The 22,597-nt window shown below is 43.7% G+C and overlaps 1 protein-coding gene across 2 annotated transcripts in view; it reads right to left on the bottom strand.

Annotated features, from left to right (window-relative positions):
- The window catches only part of kank1a (KN motif and ankyrin repeat domains 1a), a 46,789-nt gene that overhangs the window by 11,014 nt on the left and 13,178 nt on the right, over window positions 1–22,597 (bottom strand). The window contains exons 2-3 of one of the 2 annotated variants that reach the window (XM_020585916.1): window positions 14,501–14,627; window positions 1,826–4,435 (exon numbers count right to left, since the gene is read on the bottom strand). In XM_020585916.1, coding sequence (XP_020441572.1) covers window positions 1,826–4,435; window positions 14,501–14,537 — 2,647 coding nt within the window. In that variant the 5' untranslated portion in view covers window positions 14,538–14,627. The remainder of the gene's footprint in view (window positions 1–1,825; window positions 4,436–14,500; window positions 14,628–22,597) is intronic. The other variant, XM_020585917.1, reaches the window with a different exon arrangement.

Genomic DNA, 22,597 nt, shown 5'->3' with positions numbered 1-22,597 from the left:
GTTAGAACTCCACATTTAGCATCCAAAAACATTTTTCTTATACACAGAAATCCAACTCCAACTATTAGTACTGTATCGGCACCATAACGGACACTTTTATGAGGTTGTTTTCACTTCGTGTATTGTGTTCAGTGCTGTGATTTACCTATACAGTACGAAAAGAGGCCTGCAAATGACCAAAACAAGCTTGCACACAACACACAATCACCCAGCATCCATGTGCCAGCCAGCATGAATGCATGTTATGTAACTGAGGAGGAGCCATGAATCAGCAGCAGTGGCGTTGGTGTCCGTGAGGGCAGGGTGGCCTACAAAAACAAGGGGCTAATTGGTGCGACGCAAAAGGCTCCTGAAAAGAAATGAGCTCATTTTTGGTTCATGTCCAAAGCCCCCCGCTGCATTTTTCCAGGGTCAGAGAAAACCTTGGCCTGTCTGATCCTATCAGGATCCTCTTTAGCCCGTGTGTGTCAACAGTCAAAGCACAAAATAAACCACTGTATTAGAGCTTTAGGTAGGTAGGTACATGTCATCTTCATTTTGAAACTTTTTTTGACAAACCTCCAGCTAAAAATTAAATGCAATATTTGTCGTGGTCCAAATAGAAACAGGTGCAACAAGTAAAGAATCTCTGTTACTACTGATCACAGAGTTCAGAGTGTGCGTAGTTTGTATCTGCTGTGTTTTACCACAGGGTGAATACACCGTACATATACATCCATTTCATGTGTAGCCAGTAATTCCCCCGTTGTGTACTATTTGTCTGAGATTTGAACGTAGTTTTCCCTTCTCTGAGGTGTTTCAGTAGACCTTTTGTGAACTGTTGTTACACCAAGAGCTTCCAATATGCAAGTGAACACGTGTCTGACACGCCTCGCTCGAGGTGCATGCAAGATGCTACGCCTTTGGTCTGTGCCACTGTGTGCGTGATGAGACTTGTCATGCCTCTAAATCCGACCGGCACAGAATCAGAAACCTTGGAGTGATCAGTCGTCACCGGACAAGGCCGATCACGCTGAAAATCGGCCATTACTGGTCTCATAAGACTGGTGCATCTCAACTATATAAGGTCAGTCACTACAGCAGGAAAAATAGATGAGCTCAGGAAAATCTAGACACCTACACCCATTTTGTCTTTACATTCATATAAAACTAAATCTTGATTATAAGACCTAATTCTTGGTGTAGGTGTTACTTTATGTAAAACTGAATTCGTATCCTGTTGATAATCACTTCCACCTCACCATGACACCAAAGTCCACTTCGCCTCCTGTTTTCCTATTTGCAGTGCAGTTGTTTTCAGGCACTACTTGACTTTGTTTAAGTGTCACTACTCTTCAAACTCTAAAGAGGAGCCCATGAGACTGGGGAGGGTGTAACTGAGCTCATGTACTCTGGAGTAATGGCTCTGGACCAAAAGACAGCACACTGAAAAACAATTTAAAAGTGCAGATTTGTAATAAATTTAACAGAATAATTTAAGCTTACCATAAACTTCTCATTTCATTACTAATGAAAGAGACATGAAACTTACTTAATCTATTGTGCAATAGACATGAAGAGAAAACAAACTCTGCTCTCTCTTCAGTGATATCCTCAGGTCCTGAACACATGGCTGCCTGTTTGCCAGACATTCTGCTCAAGATGTTGCATGTGTGTCCATCTGTATGCTGTTGTCTACCCTGAAACCATGCTTTAATTGCCTTGCAATTAGCCCATTATCACAAGAACATTTACATTTTTGCAATACTTGTGGAGAACGAGGGATGATGTTATGAGCATGTGGAAGCGTTATCATCCTCAGGGCTGGATATGGTGGAAATCTCACCTCTGTCTGAGCCCACAGAGTCTGACTGCAGCTTGACGATGTCCTCAGCACTTCCATACTTCATGACTGAATTGATGGATGAGAGCGTGCTAACCAGCTGACTGTTGATGGATCCGAACTGGGACTGGGGCTGACCAAAAGCTTCTGCCAGCTCACTGTAGTTCTGAGCTAGCAGCATCTGTTGCTCCTGCAGCAGCTTCTGAACCCTCTCGATGTAATGGTCCAGTCCGACGCCTCCCTGGGCCTGAGCTTGCAGCGGCACAGGCTCTGTGTTAACCTCCACAGTCTCCTTGCTGTTTGCAACAGATACAGTTGGCTGGGAGGGGCCACATGCGATGGTTCGGGTCTTCAATCCAACCAAGAAATTCTCATGAATGTTAACTGGACCCACCCCGCATTCTTTAGTTTTAGTTGAGCAGGATTTGGACAGTAATGACTCCATGTCTGTGGTGGTTCCAATGGCAATCGAACGCATCTTTGCTGTTGAGTGAATGTCTTTGACGAGTCCTTCCCCAGCAGCGACTGTCCTCATTTCAGTCACAGCTGTGTTGGTGTGCTTGTCACAAGTATTCCACACCATGTCAGTGAATGCGTCCATGAGGACAGCTGTTTTAGTGTTAGTGGACTTGTGTACAACTTCTGTCTCAGTATTGGTCTGTTTAATTGCTGACTCAGGAGCAGCCATGACACTAGAGTCCACCTTGTTGACGGACTCGGGCTCAGTTCCTTGCGACACCAGCGTCTTGATGGGACTCACAATTACATTGACTGAACCATCTCCACAGCCAACTGATCTGGACTGTTTGCTCAGCTCTGTCATGGGTTTGCAGAGAGCCAAGCTGTCCATTGATTCCTCTGTGTTAACTCCCACCTCACATACATTCAGCTCCACCCCCACCTGCTGATGGCACATCTCCACCCACCTCCCCACGCACTGGTCCCTCAGCTCCACACGCTCATGCACCACCCACCTGTCCACAGGGATCTCTGGGCCTGTGGCAGTGCTCTGTACACTGGGCTGACAGGTCACACCGACACTATGGGTTTGTACAGTTTTAGCTGTCCTAACATGGCTGAACTCCAGATGGTCACCCACTCCCTGACTGCACATCTGGACTCTGGCCTCCACACAGGCATTGTACATCTCAGGCCTGGCCATCAAACCTTTGTCTGCTTTTTTCTTGGTTGACCCACCGGCTGCTTGGAGCTCCAGTTTTAGCTTTCCCATCTCCATCTGATGAGTGGTCTCTTTCAGCTGCACCTCCAGACGGTAGATCTTCTCCTTCAGTGCTTCGATGGTCTGCTGCTGGAGCTCAATCTCTCTCTCGGCTTCACTTGTCATGCCCAGCATTGCCTCAGTCACGCCAACCGCAGCGGTATGCATTACCTGACGCTCCGTCGATACTCCTGTATCCCGGAAACAACGTTCATTAGTCAGCTTCCTCTGAGTGACAGGAAGGTTGTTCATGTTTTCATCAGTAAGTATGCCAATGGATTTCTGGTGGGCTTGGTTTTGGGTGAGGCTGAGAGGCTGAGTTTCAGGTGTACTATTATCCAAGGTGGTCCTCTCCAGAGCTTGGACCTCAGCAGCCAGACGCCTGAACTCCTCCAGCCGCTGAGCATTCCGTTCCTGGGCTTCAGGCTCCATAATGTGCAGCTCTGGTTCCTTCTGGAGGGGGCCTGGATTCTCCATTTGATCAGCACTGCCTACACTGTAGGAGCGCTTTCGGAAACCACCAGGACCTTGACTTCGGGTCTGACCAGCCAGTTGTCTTTTCTCTTCCTGTAGAACTGCAATCTTAACCTGTAAGACAGGAATGGTTTTCACCTGTTCCTCCAGCTCTTTCAGTCTCTTGAGGGCTATCACCATCTGCTCCCGGATATGCTGGAGGTGTAACGGGCTGACGTTAGTCACAGGTGTGGCCATGCCAGAGCTCATGGGGCTGTGACGGATGGAGCCTCCCATGGATGGTGGGTAGTAAGGGTTATACTCTCCATTGGGGAGGTGACCATTGATTGGCAGAGGCTGAAGGGAGCTGGGAGAGATCTGGCTTGGGGCCATGGAGCCCGAGTACGAGGACAGGGAGCTGTTTGAGCCCATGCCACCAAAGCTGGCGAGACGCTGCATGAGCAGACGCTCCTGTTCGAGCCGACGACGGGTCTCCATGAGGGTCTTCTCCACTTGGGGGTTGTGACGAGTGGCCAACCTGGGTGAAGGAGGTGGCAGAAGCCGTTTCTGCTCTGTGATGCTCCAGTAGGATTGTTGCAAGGGGACTTCACAGGCTGCCCTGGAGAGCGTGGGGGTCAGCGGCGCAGCAACTGGGGGCTTGGAGGTGAAGAAGACCGGGGACTGCTTGTCATCGCTGTTGGAGGAGGACAGAGAGTCTGTAGAGGTCCATTCAGCCTGAGTGCTGCCCCGAGGCCCTGCCAAGGGTTTGGTCACTTTGGGCTTCCTCTGGATACTCAGCTTCTTGATGGTGTTGCCCCTCTCAATGTCATCGACATATTTGAGGAAGTCCAGGTCTAACTGATAACCGTAGGGCGTCTCAACATAATAGGGGGCCGCGGAGTCCTTGTCATCTTGTGTGCTCGGGCATCTTTGTCCTCTTTCTGAAATGGAATCCACAAGAACACATTATCAGTAAAGAATGACAAATAACATTCCAAGCCGATTTGTATGTGTAAACAATTCCAGAGAACATATTTCTTTAAGACCCTAAACAGCTCAAGTGTCAGGTAAAGTGATTAAGTGTTTCCTCAGCTGAAATAAATCACCATAATTTGACGGTAAGTACAAACATGTCTAAAGTTTCTTACATCTCTGTTGAAATAGACATGAATTACTTCAGCACGGGGTGGTTCAAGTCAGCACAAAATTATGCAAGATCCAACTCAGTGACGCAAACATCAAATAGAAAGTGGTAAAATAAAAACAAATGCTGGTTATCCATTGTATAATTCTGCCTTCAGGTGAGGTCTGCGGAAACCGAAATGTTTTGGTACAAAGCTTGTGGCAGATAAACAGGCTGTTGTTTACAGAGATTGGATAAGAAAGAGCCAAAAGGGGCGAGTGAGACAGGAACACAGACAATGTCAATATTTTCCGATGGATCTGTTGTTTCTATACTTTGAACCGATCAATCAAAGCTGCTTAAAATTAAAATCCAAAGTCCAGGCATCGAGCTGAAAATGTTCTGTCAGATCCGAGTCTGTAGAGCCGTTAAGCTTTCCAGACTTCTACCAGACTCCCACTGTATTCGCCGTCTGTTAAATACAGCGTCCTGTTCTTGGTATGTCTGGAACTCACCAACTAACACAAACACAGGCCTGAAATAAACAGCCCTGCTCTTCCTTTCCAGTCCACCCAGCTCCGGCAACTTCTCCCGTCAATCCTTTCCATTCAGCTACAGCAGAGGGAATTACAAGGACTGAGCCTGACACTAAAACCTCACCGCCTTGTTGTTCAGGCTTCACTCACCTCACTCCAACAGCGCTCTCTTTCTCTCTCTCTCTCCTTTTCTCTGCTGGCTGTTTTAACAGACAGGATATAGTGTCCTACTGTTTTCTCCTCACTCCGTGTACTCTCCCAGTCCTCTGCTCCACTGTTGGTGTAAACTAACCACAGCCCTGCTCGGGTACACTATTGGATGGCCGCCTCCTCCAATCCTGTGAGGCTCTGAACCAGGCGCTTCCCTACCCAAATAAGAGTCCTGTTGTCCAGAGCCAAATAACAGACTTGTGGCCTCAAATAACAGTTTACTCCTAATTTTCTAAATGGCTGTATTCAAGTCAGAGTTTTTATTTTATAAAATGTTAGAATATAGTTAAATATGCTTGTCACAATTTCCCCACCGCTGCTTCGTATTTCTAAAGAACTTAAACAATTAATTGATTAATCAAGGAGCTGACAATGAATTTTTAACATTTCACTACTAATTACTGTTTATTTTAGCAGCAAGTCATTTTACATTGTGCAGGTTCTAGCATCTAAAACATAACATGATATATAATCTGCTGTGGCCCTAAACCATGTTACTAATTAATAATAATATTTAATTCTTTTCATGTGCATTGTAATATGTTTATGCATGCATTATGTGAATTTCCTTATGTGCAAACATAGTTTTTCCTTTATTTTAAAGGAAAATTTTTATATCAAGTATGTAAAAAGATAAATTTTCCTTTATAGGGGTTTTCTCCGGATTGCAAGTGCGTTACACCATTTCCCAGCCACACAGCGGTGATATCACCAGAAGCAACTAGGGGTTCAGTGTCTTGCTCAAGGAGACTGAGGCCAGGCTGTTTTTTTTTTCTTTCCTATTGCATGCCCTGGAAAAAAAAAAGCACATCCTGTTTTTTTTTTCCTGGTATTAGTGTTCCGTGTATGGCAACACAGTCAGGGTCTTGTGCTGTGTGGTTTGGAGGACGCCCCCTGGCACGAGTTACTGACCAGTCATGTCTCCTACTCGGGAGTGACAGGCAGCTCTTTGGTACCACCGAGACCCCCGACAGCTGAGTGGTGAACTCATCAACACGAGACAACTGAAGGGGTCAGGTTCCAGTGACAGGAAGTAAACAGTGACGCTGAGGGCTACACAACACTGACACAACCTGGCTCTGCAGGATTTTAGTTCCTCGAAAAGATTTTACTGCCTGTCAACACATTTCACAAGTCATATTTTCTAAATTTCCATGTCTTCTGCCTAAAAACTAAACTGCTCAAACATTGAATGAGGCACTTTTTTTTTTTTTTTTTTTTTTTTAAATAAATGACATGATGTTCTGAATCTTTCCCAGGCAAGTTTCCCCAAACTGAGCTTCGCCAGAGTGACTAAGCACTGCTAGTATTTAAGGAACGTTAGCAGAGACCTCTACCTAGATTGACTTAAGTTTACTTTGCTTGGCACCATTTGTGAGTAGAAACAAACACCAAGAAAAACATTAGTTCAGTGGTATTTTCTAAATGTCCTTCACAAATTCTGGGTTATGTGTATAGAAATGAGAAAACGAGTCAGAGTCCTGGAGGATGAAAATATACAGTAGCATAATATAGTTTAGTAGAAATATTTGTCAATATGCGTCATGGAGATGAAAAGTGAATGCATATACAAGTGCATCCAGATGTGGAGTGATGGCAGTGAAGATGAGCTTCAGGCTTGACAGCTGCTTCTTTTAGCCAGCGTAGGTGGAAGACCAACCAAGACGAACCAGAGACAAACGCACTAGTGTCCAAACATCTTCGCCTTCTCGCTCCCTAATCTCTAAGAAAACGTTCCTTGATGGTGAAGCAGAAGATAGTAGAGTCTTCTAGGTGGAGCTGTAACACGACGAAGAGACAAACATTATGAAGTCCGACCCCAGCACTATTAATCTACTAACCTCAGTTTCATACTGTAAAAAAGATAAAGATTTTCATGTAAGGGTTCTGTTGTTTTTAATATGAATTAAACTAGAACACAACATTTTGAATGTATGACTAGTAAAACTTGGAAACCACTTTGTACATGTTATTGTTGCATTTCAGCTTCAGTTTTAGAGCCAATCAATTAATAGATTGATCAACTGATAAACAATGAAAAAGGTTCCGATAGCTGAATAATCATGTAAGGACTTTAGCAAACATCTGCTGGTTCCAGCTTCTCCAGTGTGAAAGACTGATAAATGTTCTCTCTCATACAACTGTGAACATTACTTGTCTAGATAGACGAGCAATGTAAACAGGACCTGGAGTCTTGGGAAGATCGAGCACTGCATTCACTGAAAGTCTGATGAGCAAACAATTATGGACATAGTTGTTAGTTGCAGGGCTAGTCAGTCTCATTAATAACCTAATTAAAATGTATTAAACAATGTGTTGACTATTGCTGAACCCCTGTTGAAATCAATGCAGCAGAACACAAACCTACAAAAGTAACAATTTTCCTTTCTGGTCAACAGAAGGTGAGGAAACAGGCCAACCAACAGGACTTTTAATTACTGCGCTAAACATTATGCAAGTGTCACGTGAAGAACTTAAATAGCATACGGAGCTCGGCAGAGCTTCCCAGCTCTGCTCCACTTCTGTAAACTAGGATATTAAAATAGCCTAATTATCTAACGTTAGCTGCAGATTACGTCTAACAGCATGTCCCGTATACACACACTCAGGGGATCGTCAAGAAAATGCGGCTGCTGAAATTTCTCCCTGGCATGTTACAGGAGCCGCCTACATGCCTGTCGCAGGCGGTTTTGCAGGCTCTAACAGAAACCACATGCTGAGAGAACACCGTTGTTCTTTACATTAGGTCGAAAACGCTGAAATCCAAAGAAGCAACTGAAGTGTCACCGTTCACACCATCTGACACTGGTGGGAAACACATGGTTTAGTCGCTCCCAGTTTGACAGACATGTGCTGTGCATAAAATTCCTTCACACAGACCTTTTCTGGTCTCATCTGTGCTTGAGTGATGAACACAATGTTTGCTGATCTTTACATTTTTAGTACTATTAGCTCAAACTTTTCTCTAACACCCATTCTGTTACTTTAAACCCATGACCTTTCCCCCCTGTGTTTGCTTTTAAAACACTGCCCTGAAGGACAACTTTGGCGGAAATATATACAAGCATGGCTTGGTAAAAGTTTAGATTCACAGCTGACAAAAGCTTTTTAACAAGCAAGGCAGCCTGAGAGAGAGCATGAATTAGGCTACTGGTCTAACTCCGTCTGCCATCCACACAGAGAACAGCCTGAAATGAGCAATATCTTAAATCTGCATTTCTTTTTTGTAGGGAAGCATTCAGATGTGCAGCGGTAAAGTCGGGGAACTTTAACAATACAGGTATCCTGTTAATAAACAAACAAACATCTGTTTAATAAAAAGAGACTGTTCCATACAGGACATGAGGGAACACCTGATTCGAATCACATGTTACAACCTTTTTACAGCGTTGCTGAATCGCACTTGTGTTCAGAAAAAACCCACCAGGTGATCTGAGTTGGAGTCACAAAGTCTGGAGCAGTTTCTTTGTAGTAGAAACATGATTCAGCCTTTGTCTCATTCAACTAGAAGGTATACAGCGCTTGGCAATTTGGAGCTAGGTGTGCTTTACATACTGGGATGCAGAACAGTTGCTAGCAGCTAGTCTGAGAATGAATCAGGGTCTGCTCTGAACTAGCAACAAAGTGTGGTACCTTCTCACTATTTAGGTAGATGACCACATGTACATGAAGTACAGGTTTGAAAACATTCCACGGTTTTCTTATAGTACTTTTATTTTGACAAAACAACAGTGAAAACTGCATTTCTGAGTGAAGCATTTCAACAGACAAAGCCACAGACAGAAACAGTCATACTGGTCTCGTGCACAAACAGCTGCAGAGCGGAATAATACAGCGAAGGGACTCACACTTTGTGCATTATACTGACTGAGAGCCAAGCATGATGTAAGTGCCTGTGGAGAGGGGACACACACATTTGTACAGCTATCTTTGTGAGGACACACTGATATAATGCATTCTCTAGCTAAATGCCTAACCCCACCCTACACTTAATTCTAACCTGAAGCCTGAAACTATGCCCTAACCCTCAAACATCGTGGCTAAAATGTCCTCACAATGATGGCACAAGGGTGCGTGCGCACGGACACACACACACACACACACACTGGTATTTCCTGGCTCTGCCTGTGAGACTTAACTAGTCTCTCACAAGAAAAGCACAGCAGACATTTGATCAGTGCCTCAAACTGCAACAGCTCAATGCGAAGAAGAGGAAACAAAACAAAACCAATCGGCTGATTAATGCTGCACATTCCTGCCCTTTTCCAACGTGACGAACGCTGCGCAGGCAGAGCAGGGCTGCTGACTGTGATCTATTCACTTCTAGAAACTCACAGGGCCCTGCCAGATGCTGCTGCCAGATTCAACAACTCTGTACATGACGACGCAGCCTGGAGGAAATGTTTGGGCTTCCTCTGCACACAATACAGGCAGTTTGAGAAATTTTTCTCATAAATGGTCAAGAAAAACAGTTAATGTCCAAGACACTGGGTGTGCAGACATGACAACTCTGCAACAGGCAGAACATTAATATTCTGATTCAACAAATAAAGCATTTGAATCATAGGAAACACCCAGACAGATAACATCTGGAGGCGTTTTGAGGTGGCTGTATAAACAGCAGTGGGCTGAGGTGTGGTCACCGCGTTTGTTTCACCCAGCTACCGCTTGTTGATTGTTTGTGTTCTGCTTCACTGATGCCTGTACTGTGGTTTTAATGCATGTTGGCCCAAATGTGAGAACACTGCAGCTGCTGCCTCAACATAAACAACTCATCAAGCCAAGTGTGATTAGGTGTCAAAACAGGAAACTGACCAGCTGGAGGGGAAGGCGGCACCAACAACACACTGAAGAAACATGTAGTCAATATAGTCGAGAAAAAAAAATCCTTAAGAATCATCTTAGGTTTAAAAAGTGTGTTTTTAGCTGATGAAGACATAGAAACAGCTGGATGGATTGTGAAGTGCAGCTCATTCCACTGTTTAGGAGCCATGGCAGCTGATGCATCTCTTCATTGGAAGGTGTGAAGTAAAGTTTTTTTATTTGACGTCTTTTCATGTATGGGCTTAGCAGACTGGAGATACGTATACCGTGGAGCTAATCCATTAGAAGGTGGTCAGACGGAGTGCACTGAAGCGCAACCCATTGCAGTAGGGCTGTGCTGCTGGAGGGGCAAGGGGTTGCACTGGGACATTCTGGCCATGTTGTGACAAGCCAACATAAGAGGCCTCATTCACATTTCCAGCCCCTGACGTAGCCCTAACATACTCTCCATTTTCAACCACCCACCATGCCCATTTGTACACTATATCCAGCAACACAGTGGTTTAAGTCAGAGCCTGCTGGTGGGCCTAATTCATCTCATTGTATTGCTTCTCCTATAGTTTTACTACTGTACCATACGTGTCTACTTTGCTGATGGAACTGTAAAACAACATGCTGTTCAGCTCTACTGGCACAGAAACACATTTCAAATTTAGACAATGACCTGATGACTGCACACAGAAGTACAGTCACATTTAAAGAAACCACAACTACATCAATTCACCAATCACCGGTGTGTAAGGAGAGTAGGAGACCAGAGCAGTCAGTGAATAATACAAACAGTTACCCTGCTGAGATTGGCACGCACTATAACCTCACAGCACTGACAGTACCACGGGGTATGCTTTACAAACACAACCACTTTAGTGGGTCTGGATGGGCTGCAGGGGGTCAGCTCATTGGCTGACTCCGAGTCTGACCACAACAGAACGGCGCCATTCAAGCCAGACCAGTCATGGTTTGCTCTGAGCCACGACTCTTATTTTAGACAGCCCAACTTCCACTGTGTGAGGGAGGATAGTGTTAGTGCCATTTCTGTTTAAGCTCTGGCAGCAAACAAAAACCACACACACACACACACACACACACACACACACACACACGTCACTTTTAAGGTGGTCATATTCTGTAATCCTCTTGCCAAAATGTCAGTCCTTTAAAAGACATTGCAAACAAAACAAAAAACTTCCAGCTGCTGTGTTTTGGCTTCACAAACTCAGAGAAACCAAAGTCACATTCATTTCTCCGCAATGCCCTGAAACCATCTGATCAAGGATTTAATTATCCAGTTTAGCACTGGGTTCCACTCCGACACATCCTGACACTAAAAGTCTTCTTGAAATTCTCTTGGTGCAGCAGGTGAACACTTTGGCACGCCAAGTGCCAACACGGCAGTGCCGCTATTTTTAGAGCTAACGGGGGAAAAGGTGGGCAGTGTTAGCTAGCATTCCTCAGAATTTTTCACATTCTGTAAAAAAAATGGACTATAAAGTGAACTGGAACATTTTTCCTCAATAAGACCTACACACTACAAGCATAATCTCCAAGTTGTATAAATGGTGGTGGAAAACTGATGCTGAGGACTGTGTGCAAAGGTCCTGCATGCTGTGCATTCCTGGGGGGATTTGGCAGCAAGAAGCTTCACTGTCTCCTGTTAGTCTGCTCAGGAATGTGAGCTGTCTGCAGGTGTGTGCTCAGAGCTACGCCTCAGCTGACAGCGTTCATTTCACACTGAAGAGCAGAAATCTGTGTGAACACACCCCCTCGGTGTTTCTCAGAAGCATGAGAGGTACAAAAACAACTCAGAGGAGCTGCCTAGTTTGGAGAAAAACTGATTCTGCAAGCCAGCGTTCAACATTCCTGCAACTATGTGTGATGTCCACCAGAAGAATATGTTTACATACGCACAGATTAGGGATGCAACGATACCAAAAGCTCAGAGTACGATACTGCCATTATAAAAAGTCCACAATATAATATTTGTCAAGATATTAAAAAAAAAAAAATGAAGGCACAAGGTGAGAAAATGCCCTTTACTAAATAAATCTGCTTTTTTGTATGATTTTCCTTCTACCTTCTTTATTGACCTCAGCATGTGAGAAACACTGGTATGAACTGTCAATGGCATCGAATGACTGAACTACTTATACACTTGCATAAGAAAAACAAACTGTCAGTAGCAGTCCTTTTATGAAATTAAAAGGAAACACCACATTATTGCAGCAGCTAGATTTTGTAAACACAAGAAGTCACACACACATCAGTGTTTTAGTGCCACCTAGGCAGGTTTAACTCCGTTTGGTGGTCTGGTTCTCAGTACTGAACCAGTTGAAGAGGGTATCCCCTCCTGGCCAGTGGGGGCAGCAGTGAGCCAACTGCTGCTTGGTGCACCAAAAGAAGACGACATTAAAGTACACTCAAGTCCCATAAAGCTGAGATTTGTGCTGTATTGTACAGACTGTCTGTACAGACATTTCTGCAGTAGAGACTTCAGCAGACAGTCAGGTCTGCAGAAAAGGTCATTGGTGTGAGCCTGCCCTCCCTGGAGGACCTGTACACCGCACGGGTCAAAAGGAGGGCAGTGAGGATCACTGCTGACCCCTCACACCCCGGACACAATCTGTTTGAACTCCTCCCCTCTGGACGTTACAGCGTTACAGATCGCTGTGCTCCAAGACAACCAGGCACAGGGACAGTTTCTTCCCCCAGGCCATCGCTCTGATCAACACTTAACCAGTGACAGTATGACTGGACAATAACCCTCAGTGCAATACCTGTAAATATGCCTCGTACAGATTATACAGACTTGTAAAGCTCTCTAGTTCTCAAGTACTCCGTTGCCTCCCTATTTATCTCATTTTAATGAACATTCCTTCGTTTGTCTGCATTGTTTACTGTCTGTTTATACTGCTTTTTCTGCATTGTTTGCACTGCTTGTTGATGTTAATACTGCTATTACACAGCCTTATGCTGGTTTACTGTTTGCACATTGAGAGCCGATGTACCCGAGTCAAATTCCTCGTGTGTCCATCACACCTGGCCAATAAAGCTGATTCTGATTGGAGGTGTTTTTCAAACATCACGGTCTACTTTTTCAAGAGAAAAGACTTTAAAGGTTGTTACAAGTGGTTGGTTTTGCATTTGTGCGTCAGTTTTGTTTGCCCATTTCCATTAAACCAAAGCGCACAGTGGTGTCCCAGCTGTTTCTGCCAGATGTATCCAGGGTTGTCTCAGTCCTCAATGGGGCTAGTATTGCCTTCGTCAGGCAGTATTTACAAACTGTTTGTCACTTTCCTATCAGCCCGTATCTTTTCTTGAAACAGGGAAAGTGAAATGCACAACCACTCGAAAAGATAATGATGGATCTGCTATGTCAGCTTCAAATTCTGTGACCTGAACGTAGTTATACGATCAGAGTAACCATATGTAATATCCTGGTAGACAATGTCATAGTCCCACAGCGGTATCCAGACATTCTGCTGTTGTGGTATAGTGAAACTACAAATATTGTTAAATCCCTAATAAATACAGATTAAAATAAGCGTTAAATAATTTTCTTTTTATTGAAATCTGCTGTATAAATGTAACTATGATCATTGTTATACACTAAAGAAACAACTAGAGTCATGTGTAAAACACCAGCTGTCTCACCTTCAGTGAGTTTTTAAACCAAAGCAAAAACTCTCAAGAATATTTGCATTTCTTTATGTAATCAACAAAATACTGCAATTGATACTAGAATAATCATTTTAATCACATCATTTAGTCCTAGACATCAAATCAATCATATACTTTGCTTCCAAGTATGTTAATACAAGAAATTTGACTCCAGCTCTGTGGCCCCTGATGTGCACCAAGTAAAACAGAGTAATTCATATATCAAAATATTTTATGCCAGAAGAATTAAGAGCTTTTTGTTTATGTATAGAGCCAAGACAAAGTGATGTGCTGCAGGAGCTGACCAGTTAAATTTACATGTCTGACATCAGCTTGAAACCCGACACCTTTTCCACATTTACCCCCATTGTGTGCCTGCTAAGTTTTATTTAGCCAGGACAAACTCATATTGTTTATGAGGCAGTCACGGTTCATTTGAGAAGAAGAAGGGATACAGTTACTAACAGTGCACCATGGAAAAAACCTACTCCTCTTGGCGTCACCTCTGCAATACAGTCATGGTGATTCAGACAAGTTGACAAGAAACACACAATGCACATTTCTTATACAGCTCTAAAAATATAAATTGCTACTGCATTAAAATAAATAGTAAAAGGCAAGATTAAATAAAGCAACATAAAGCTGGGTTACTGTACCTGGGGCATTGCCATTCACGTGCATGGTTTCAGCCATGGCTGCAGCTGTGTGCTCTCTGTTCCACGAGACCTACTGCGGTCATGCAACTGCCATGCATCAAACCCAGATTACCATGCAACCTGCAAACTGAGACGAAACACAGAGAACATTTACTCACACATCAAGGTAACGAGGAGTCACATGCAGACAGGTAAGTAGTAGTTAGCAAATATGTCAGGGGCTGAAAGGAGCAGATATTTTCCATTGCAAATATCTGCCAGTTAGGCTACTTATGTTTATCTACCTGTATGTCAGTCGAAAAATAACGGAAAAACAAAGAGTCGCTTCTCAGAGCCCCAGGTGAAGTCTTCGTAGCGGCTTGTTTTACCTAATTAACAGGCCAAAAACCCCAAAATATCGTATATGCAAAAGAAAAAAAACAAAGAAATCCTCACATTTATGATGCTTGGACAAGCGAATTTCCTTTAACAAAAAAAGTTACCAATTCATTTTGTTCATAAGCTACTTAATGAATCCTTTAAACAAAAACAAAGCACTGTTGTATTAACAAACGCAAAGAAATTATCTAAAAATAAAACCGGTTTTCCTTTAAAAATCAAGATTCGTTAACATGAGGGCTTTTGCATCTGACATGAGGATTTTGGTTGCATTCACAGCTACCCGAGCTGCTGACAGAACATCAGGTTTGCTCAGCAGACAAGACATTTGCTTTTCTACAGGTGTGTTTGCGTCTAACATTTCTGAACATAGGGGTCCTGTGTGCACGGTTCTGGTCATTATGAATGGATACATTATAAGCATGAACAAAAGAGACCTCCCCCCTCAACAAGAAGAGGCCAACCGGGGGGGGGGGGGATTCAACTTCATGGAACACAGGGAGGGCTGAGTGGTTAAAAGGGCATCTGGAAGGGGCAAAGATGCACATGACATCGACTTGGAGAGCTTCACAGCCAGGCAGTTTTTGTAGGCGCTGGATTGCGCGCACACACACATTTAACTTGCTTCTTATAGCATGATTACTGAGCTTTGATCCTCTGCTTCTTTCATCAGTGGCTCCAAAGTCAGACTTGGGCCCCTAGTGGCCTTTACATGTCTTTACGGTCTTCAGCAAAGTAAAACTCTCATTTGCAAATACCCCCGTTTGGGCATCACAGTCAAAAAACTGACAACTTTCATTCACATAACCTACCAAATATAACAAAGTACTTCTGTTCATTATACAGTACTTCACTGTCCACAACAACAAAACCAACTCAACAAGAGATTAGAAGGTTGCAGAGATGGTACAGCAGCATCTCTACCTGTAAACGAATCCCCAGTCACATCAGCCAATGTCTCAGAAAGGCACAACAATACCAGTCTTCTGATACATATGGGAACATCTCAAAGGTCGCACTGTCAGTAGTCACTTTGCAGACGAGCCTTCACTTATCTGTAGCACACGTAAATCCTTCTTTACAACACAGCCAAAAAAAGCAGCGCAGCGATGTCGTTAGGCCGATGTGTCTAAATCCTGACCGTTCGTCATCCTGAGGCGCTGTTATAGGTCTGATAACGAGAGCAGAGACATGACCCAACCCATCACAGAGCACACCGAGGTGTTCCAACACCCAAATAGACTGCAGCCATATTTCAAAGCGTCCCTCCTCCTCCTCCTCCAAGCTGCTCTCCTTCACATTTAGAACTGGCTACAGCATCTCAAATAGCAACAGTATTATTACAATATTCATTTTGATGAAGACTGTTAGCCTCTAAACATTTGGGTCACCTGGAGGAAAATCTGCTGCTTAAGAGTACAAAACATTCCTCCACAGCAAGAAGATCCAAAAACAGTGCTGTGTATGTAAAGTCTCACACCCGGAGTAGAAGAACCACCTGTTACAGTATTATGAAGTGTGCAGAAGGATGACAGGAACAGACAACGCAGACAGAGAGGAGGGACAGATGACACAGACAAGGCCAGAGAATCTCATGCTGGGCCTTTCTTGGTGACCAAAATGCAGCCGTGACACTTTTACAATCATGTTCAATCGATAAAACAAAGCAAGCAGTTCTCACAACTCCATTCACAGAACCACACCAGACTGACCCAACATCTCCCAAGTGTCCTGTTCCATGGGCCGCCAGAGGACAAACCTGAAGGACGGAGCATGAAACCCTCAGATATAACCAAGAAAAACAGCTGCACTTATTTAAGAAGTTTGTAGGAAGCAGACAGATGAAGGATGCAGGACTGAAATGTCAAGCTTTTGTACAATGAATACACCGAGTGTCACATCTGTTCTTTTCTAGAAGCCTACAGCCTTATTAGAAGCTACGGTGAGCAGCACTAGAGCTGTCAGATAATCTCAATCAGCTGATCATTAGGTCTATAAATCAGAAATAAAATGTACATCACACTATCCTACAGCCCAAGATGACATCAGTAAAACATCTTTGTCTGATCTAGAGTCCAAATATATTTAATGTACCATAACTGATCAATGAACTGTGTAAAATAAAACTAAACTGATGCATTTACTTGTACGTCAAAGCTGACAGCAGTCTGCAGAAGTAAAACATAAATAAACCTTCCCCTTGTGCCAGGGATTTAAAGGACTATTCTGCACTTCTGTCTTTGCCTCTCTCTCCTTTTGGCTGCACAGCAACATCAGTTACTGATCAACACATAGTGGGAAACTTTCTACTCATATTTTACTGCTCTGTTGACCAGGATGACCGTGTAGTGTCACTATTTCACCAAATACCTTTAGAAAGACAAGCTTTCAGAGCTGTAATAACTCAAACATGTAATATTTATAAACCTTCAAGGTCACATGCATGAGTTCCTCATATCAAAGGGCTTATAATATTATGAACCCTTTATCCAACATCTACTTGACAAATTAATTCTAAAGAACAATGTTTTCCAGCTTTTCCTACCTGAGAACATGAGGTAAACTGTGAAAGCAAGGACTTACTTCCACAGGGTACTGCTGCACAGTCACACCTCCAGCAGAGACCAGCGACCATGAACATTACAAGTTAACCTTCATCAACGCCACAACGACACCGAGTGTTGCTATTCAAACCACTCAGCTCACCTGTAACTCTCATTCCAACTTCACCCCACTGCAGGTAGCAGACACGACTGAATCCACCAGCCCCCGACGAGCCTGCACCCAGAAGCTCTCTGAACAAGAGGGATAGGTTTCCCTGCTAAGATTAGACTACTTCCTCAGATGACAGCCAAGCAATCGGCGCCCTATATGAGGAAACAGGACTTTAGGCTGTTTGGGTAGAAGCGACCCCCGCACTGGGCCTCCAGGTGAGTTAATGTGGTGAACAACCTCCAGTCACTCTTCAGCCCCCGTTGACCTTCAACTCATGGCTGAAAAGAAAAATGCAAAATGAGGCATACAACAGGGTAATGGAAAGGCCTCCCATGAGTGGTCACTTATTAACCAACACAGCAACGTGCACAGAGCTCAGCCCTCCGCAGCTGAAGGTGACAACAGAGCAGCTGAGGACGCCTCATTAGGGTTGACCACAAATGAACTTGGTACAAACACACAGAGCAGGAAAACTAGTTGTGTGTGCATGTTTATTTAAATTAAACTAATGGATAAAGTGTAACCCATTAAGCACACTGACAACATCAGCACAGCAGAGTAGCAATGGGCAATACTGTCAAAACCACCAGCCATGTCTCTCAGTTTTAAAGTCTGGCTTCTAGTACCCTGAAGGCATCGTTCCATTTAGAAAGCACTCCGTTTCACGAGACAGACCGCATCAAACAGCTACTCTGCCTCTGTGGCCTGATGAATCCAAAGCGTTTGCACATCAATCTTTTGCTGTGAACAAAGATGAAGATGATAACTCACCATATCTCACTCCATGCTAAACACAGCAGACAGATTCACGAGGAGCCCGCAGGTCGGGCTCCTCGTGAATCTGGGGCTCGAGCTTTACACATCAGACACTGATAATAAAGGTGGGGCTCAGCTGTTACTAAAGTATGAACCAGGTATGACACGAGCTACAGGTGCAGGCCCACTGACTGTCCATGACTCAGATCAGGTTTCTCTTCGCAGGGAGGTGTGTGTCCGTGGTCAGACGACACCCGACTAAACAATTTGTTGTGAGATGAGTCTTGACATGCAAGACAAACAAAAATAGATGGAAACTGATACGACATTATCGCACAATTCTTTTTGTTTTCATGGGATCAAAAACTGTTCATGAAGGCATTGTGTGTACACCCGTTTGCTTGCCACATAACGAGACCAACTTAAGAAAAAGTCTAGACTGGATATGAGCCACAGTTTCCACTGGGGAAAAACCAGAGCTCAGGTTCTGTAACTTATGTTACAGCATGAAAAGTTGAGTGTGTTGTAAACGCTTCAATCCCAAAGTAATGAATATTTAACAGGCTTGTTTTTCCCACATTAAAAGCCAGGACTACAGCTTTAATGGAAGGAAAAAGCCCTGGGAGAAATTGGGATGTTTTTATTCAGAGCATCAGAACGGGGTGAAATCAGGGCGCATGTGTGTGCAGCAGCATGTAGCACTTCATTTTCTGCTTGTGCACAGGTGTCTTTTTCTGGAGCATCTCTGTAAACAGAGAGAGAGAGACAGAGAGACAGACAGAGAGAGAGAGAGAGAGAGATACAACCAAAGCCCCGTTACTGGACTGAGCACCGTCGGTTTCTGTGCTGGTGTGCAACTGCAGGAGAAGCGCTGGCTACTTGTCGTCTCGCTTTCTGCATCTGGCCCTAATTAAGAAATGCCTTTGAAACTTTGGGGGAGAAGCTGCTGTGCCAAGTGCAGAGAAGACACGTGTGAGGAGGCCGGACGCCTCAACGCTAACATTCACTAACATTTGGCCAAATCAGCTGTGGTACTGACCCCGGCTCTTTTCTGTCCAACAGTTTGTTTCTCTTTGATGTCCTGCATGAACTTGCTGGAAAGCCGACCTCAAAGCCTCTCAATTAACCCGGCAAGGAGAGAGGAAGCTAAAGGAATGAAAAGTCAGCTTAAGGGATTTTGTATTCTACTTTGTTGCGGCTACATTCTCTCAAGAGAGGAACAGCACAGGAAACAAAAACACTTCCAGCTAAATCCAAGTGGCTTTAAGTAAAGACTCATCTTCAGGAAGACGAGGAGGGTTAAACAGAACTGAGGGGAATATATATGGATTCAACAAAGAGGATTTATGGAGACAATACAACAACACTGAGGAGAATATTCACTAACCCCGTCGCAATTTACCATTAGGTGCACAAGATGAGCCATCGCCACATTTTTCACTTTAGTGGTGTATTTACCAACACTAACGATGTAAATAAGAACAGGGCAGCAGCGAATCCGACTAAATAGCTGCTTATAAAGGGCCCGATGCCTGTACGGACTGAGATGAAGAGTAGAACCAAATATAAATTTATTGTGTTGCTAGAGAACAATCTCTTTCACTTCATGCATTACAAAAAAAATAGATAAATAAATGTTGACAGGTCCTCTTGCACATCGCATTTTCCCCCCTTTACAACTTGGAGTCAGGGACATGAGAATAACTGAATTTCCTACATCAGGCATCTCAACAGTAAAACAGGTCAGTCGATATATAGAAAAAGTTGTCTGCTCACGTATCTGGAAATTGGAGCTTATATTACGAGTTAATCATTAAGTCAATCAACAGAAACAACTTTAATAATCACGACAGACTCAAATACAACAGAGTGATGCAACAATAACCCACCTGCAGGTAAATGGTCCCTAAACACAGGTGAATAATAACAAATGGTGTCAGTGTGCTTTTCATTCAGGGGTTGCCCTCAAATAATATTTTTTATGTACAGTAAAATATCTTGATCTTTGCTTAGACTCTCTTTTTTAACTAAATATGCTATTATTTGCAGACGTCTGGTGAGAAAATACTCTGAAGTATCTGTCCCTCCAAAAAGAAAAACAACGACTGTTGCTTTCATGTTCCTCCTTAACAGAAACCGGAGAGGCCAGCATATTTTAGAAAGGTGCCTTCGACTGTGGTGCCTCGGCTGTAGGAATGTGCTTTGTCTGGTTTAACCATTTATCCTGACAGCTGCTCTCCAGAAGTCCAGCGTCCCCTCATAAAGTTCCTCAAGGAAAACACAGTAAATCTGCAGGTTTAACAGGAAACTTCTTCCCTTCTTCAGAAACCTTTGAACAACTGAAATTAAGATTTAAAGAAGACTATTTAAAAATAATTTCACAGCATCAGTATTTCATACTGCTGGATCTCTGGTTGTGATTCATTCAGCTGGATGGAAGCCTGGTGGGACTAAAACCTGGCAGAGTCGCTCCAGCGCTGCGAGCCACCCAGTCATTTACTTTCCTGCCCGTCGCTGAGGAGCCCATCAGCAGCTTCTGGGAACCTTTTCTGACAAGGTACAACTAAAGTTTTTGCCAAAGTCCAAACAGTTCGTCTCATCCTTTATCTGTCCTCTTTGATTTATCTTTAGCTTGTTTCAGGTGAGAACATTTCTTCTGCTTGCAAATAACAAAATGTGCAATTTATCTGCAACAACAGTGTTTAGTCTTTGGAGAGTTCAGCTACATGTTCATCCTCCTTAAAATAATATTCTGTATTTAAATCAGATTACCAGCTGCTCCTTCATTTAGATAGTGATCAAGCCTCTGATTGTTTAAATCTCTCACTCACAGTCCCTCAAAAAGAGAGAGAGAGAGAGAGAGCAGAATAAATTCACCTGATTTAAAATGAAAATAGACCAAAGACTACATGGTGCATCGTTCATCAGCCCGGTCAGTTCACTGCAGCATGACGTTGCCCTGAGCAGTGAGCGGAGACGTCTGCTACTCTGTTCAGGATGGGTTCTGTCTCGAAACACAGCAGCTCGTCCTGCTGACATCGCTGCCCCCTGATGGGAGAAGTCTGAAGAGCTTCAAGCTTCACTCCAAACAAAGACAACGGTAGAGAAGTGGCAAAACACCATGTCAGTAACACATGACATAAGTTTTTCACTGAATAGTAGACACATCTGTGCTCTTCCTGACAGTAGAAGTGTGGAAGCAAACAGATTCCCAGAAGATGCACAGTGAGCTGCAGAGAGACTCGAGTGCCAACCAGCTGTGTACACAGTATTAGGCAGGTGGTCATAATGTTATGGCTGATCAGTGTAATTTCCTGTCAAAACCACTTTAAGCAGCTGCCATTTAAGATCTAGTCCAGATAAACAAAAAGTGAGAAGTTTAACATGTGACTGAACATTATCTAGACCTTTTAAACTTTCTTCAAAGTCAAGCTTCCCGTTTTGTGCAACTTGCACAAGTTTACAAGCTCTCACTGAGTCCCAACAAGAACACTGATTTCTGCAGCTTCTCTTACCAACAAAGACTTTTTAGCAGCTTCCAAACAGCAGCAGATGCAAAACAGTCCTCTCTGGATTCAACCTTCATTTTGCCTCCCTGGCTCTCCCTCATCTTCAACTCCGTGGACCACTTGTTCGACCTTGAAACGCCTCCACAGTTCTCGCTCTGTGATGACACAGGCTGCTGTCCCCGGTTAGCATGCCTCTCCCTGACTCTTCATCGTCGTCGCCCTACCCCTCACGTCCCCCTCTGCCCAGCCAGCACTTGACCAAGGACAGGCTGGAGCCACTTATTTGTTTAGCTCTTGAATGGAGTCACTAAGGCAGAGGGGAGCCACGGGCTGATTAGCACCACCCGCCACTGCCCGATGCAGGGGACCCCGCTCACTGAGGCAACCAGCAGACTGGAATAAAAATGTCTCTACAGTTTGTACCTTTTAAGCAGAAATACAATCAGTTATTGCAGATTATTCCTTCTGCATATTTCAAACAAATGTATCTACAGTATCTAACAATTGCTGGTTCCAACTTCTTTACTGAAGATTTACAGATTTTTTTATGGTTATGTATGACTGTAAACAAAACATCTTTGGGTTTTAGACATTTTACTTTCTAAGGCTGGGTGTTGTCAGGTCTAATACTTACTGTAACAGCGTAATCAGTCTTACTTTGATATTGACTTTAACCATATGACCAAGCCCTAATTGCAAGGTTTATTTAGCTTGAGCTCTTTACTTTAGTCAAAAGGCG

This window comes from Monopterus albus, unplaced genomic scaffold (assembly GCF_001952655.1).
Source record: "Monopterus albus unplaced genomic scaffold, M_albus_1.0 scaffold385.1, whole genome shotgun sequence".
Classification (NCBI taxonomy): domain Eukaryota; kingdom Metazoa; phylum Chordata; class Actinopteri; order Synbranchiformes; family Synbranchidae; genus Monopterus; species Monopterus albus.
The sequence above is the reverse complement of the archived record's forward strand: the minus strand, read 5'-3'. Positions and strand labels throughout refer to the sequence as shown.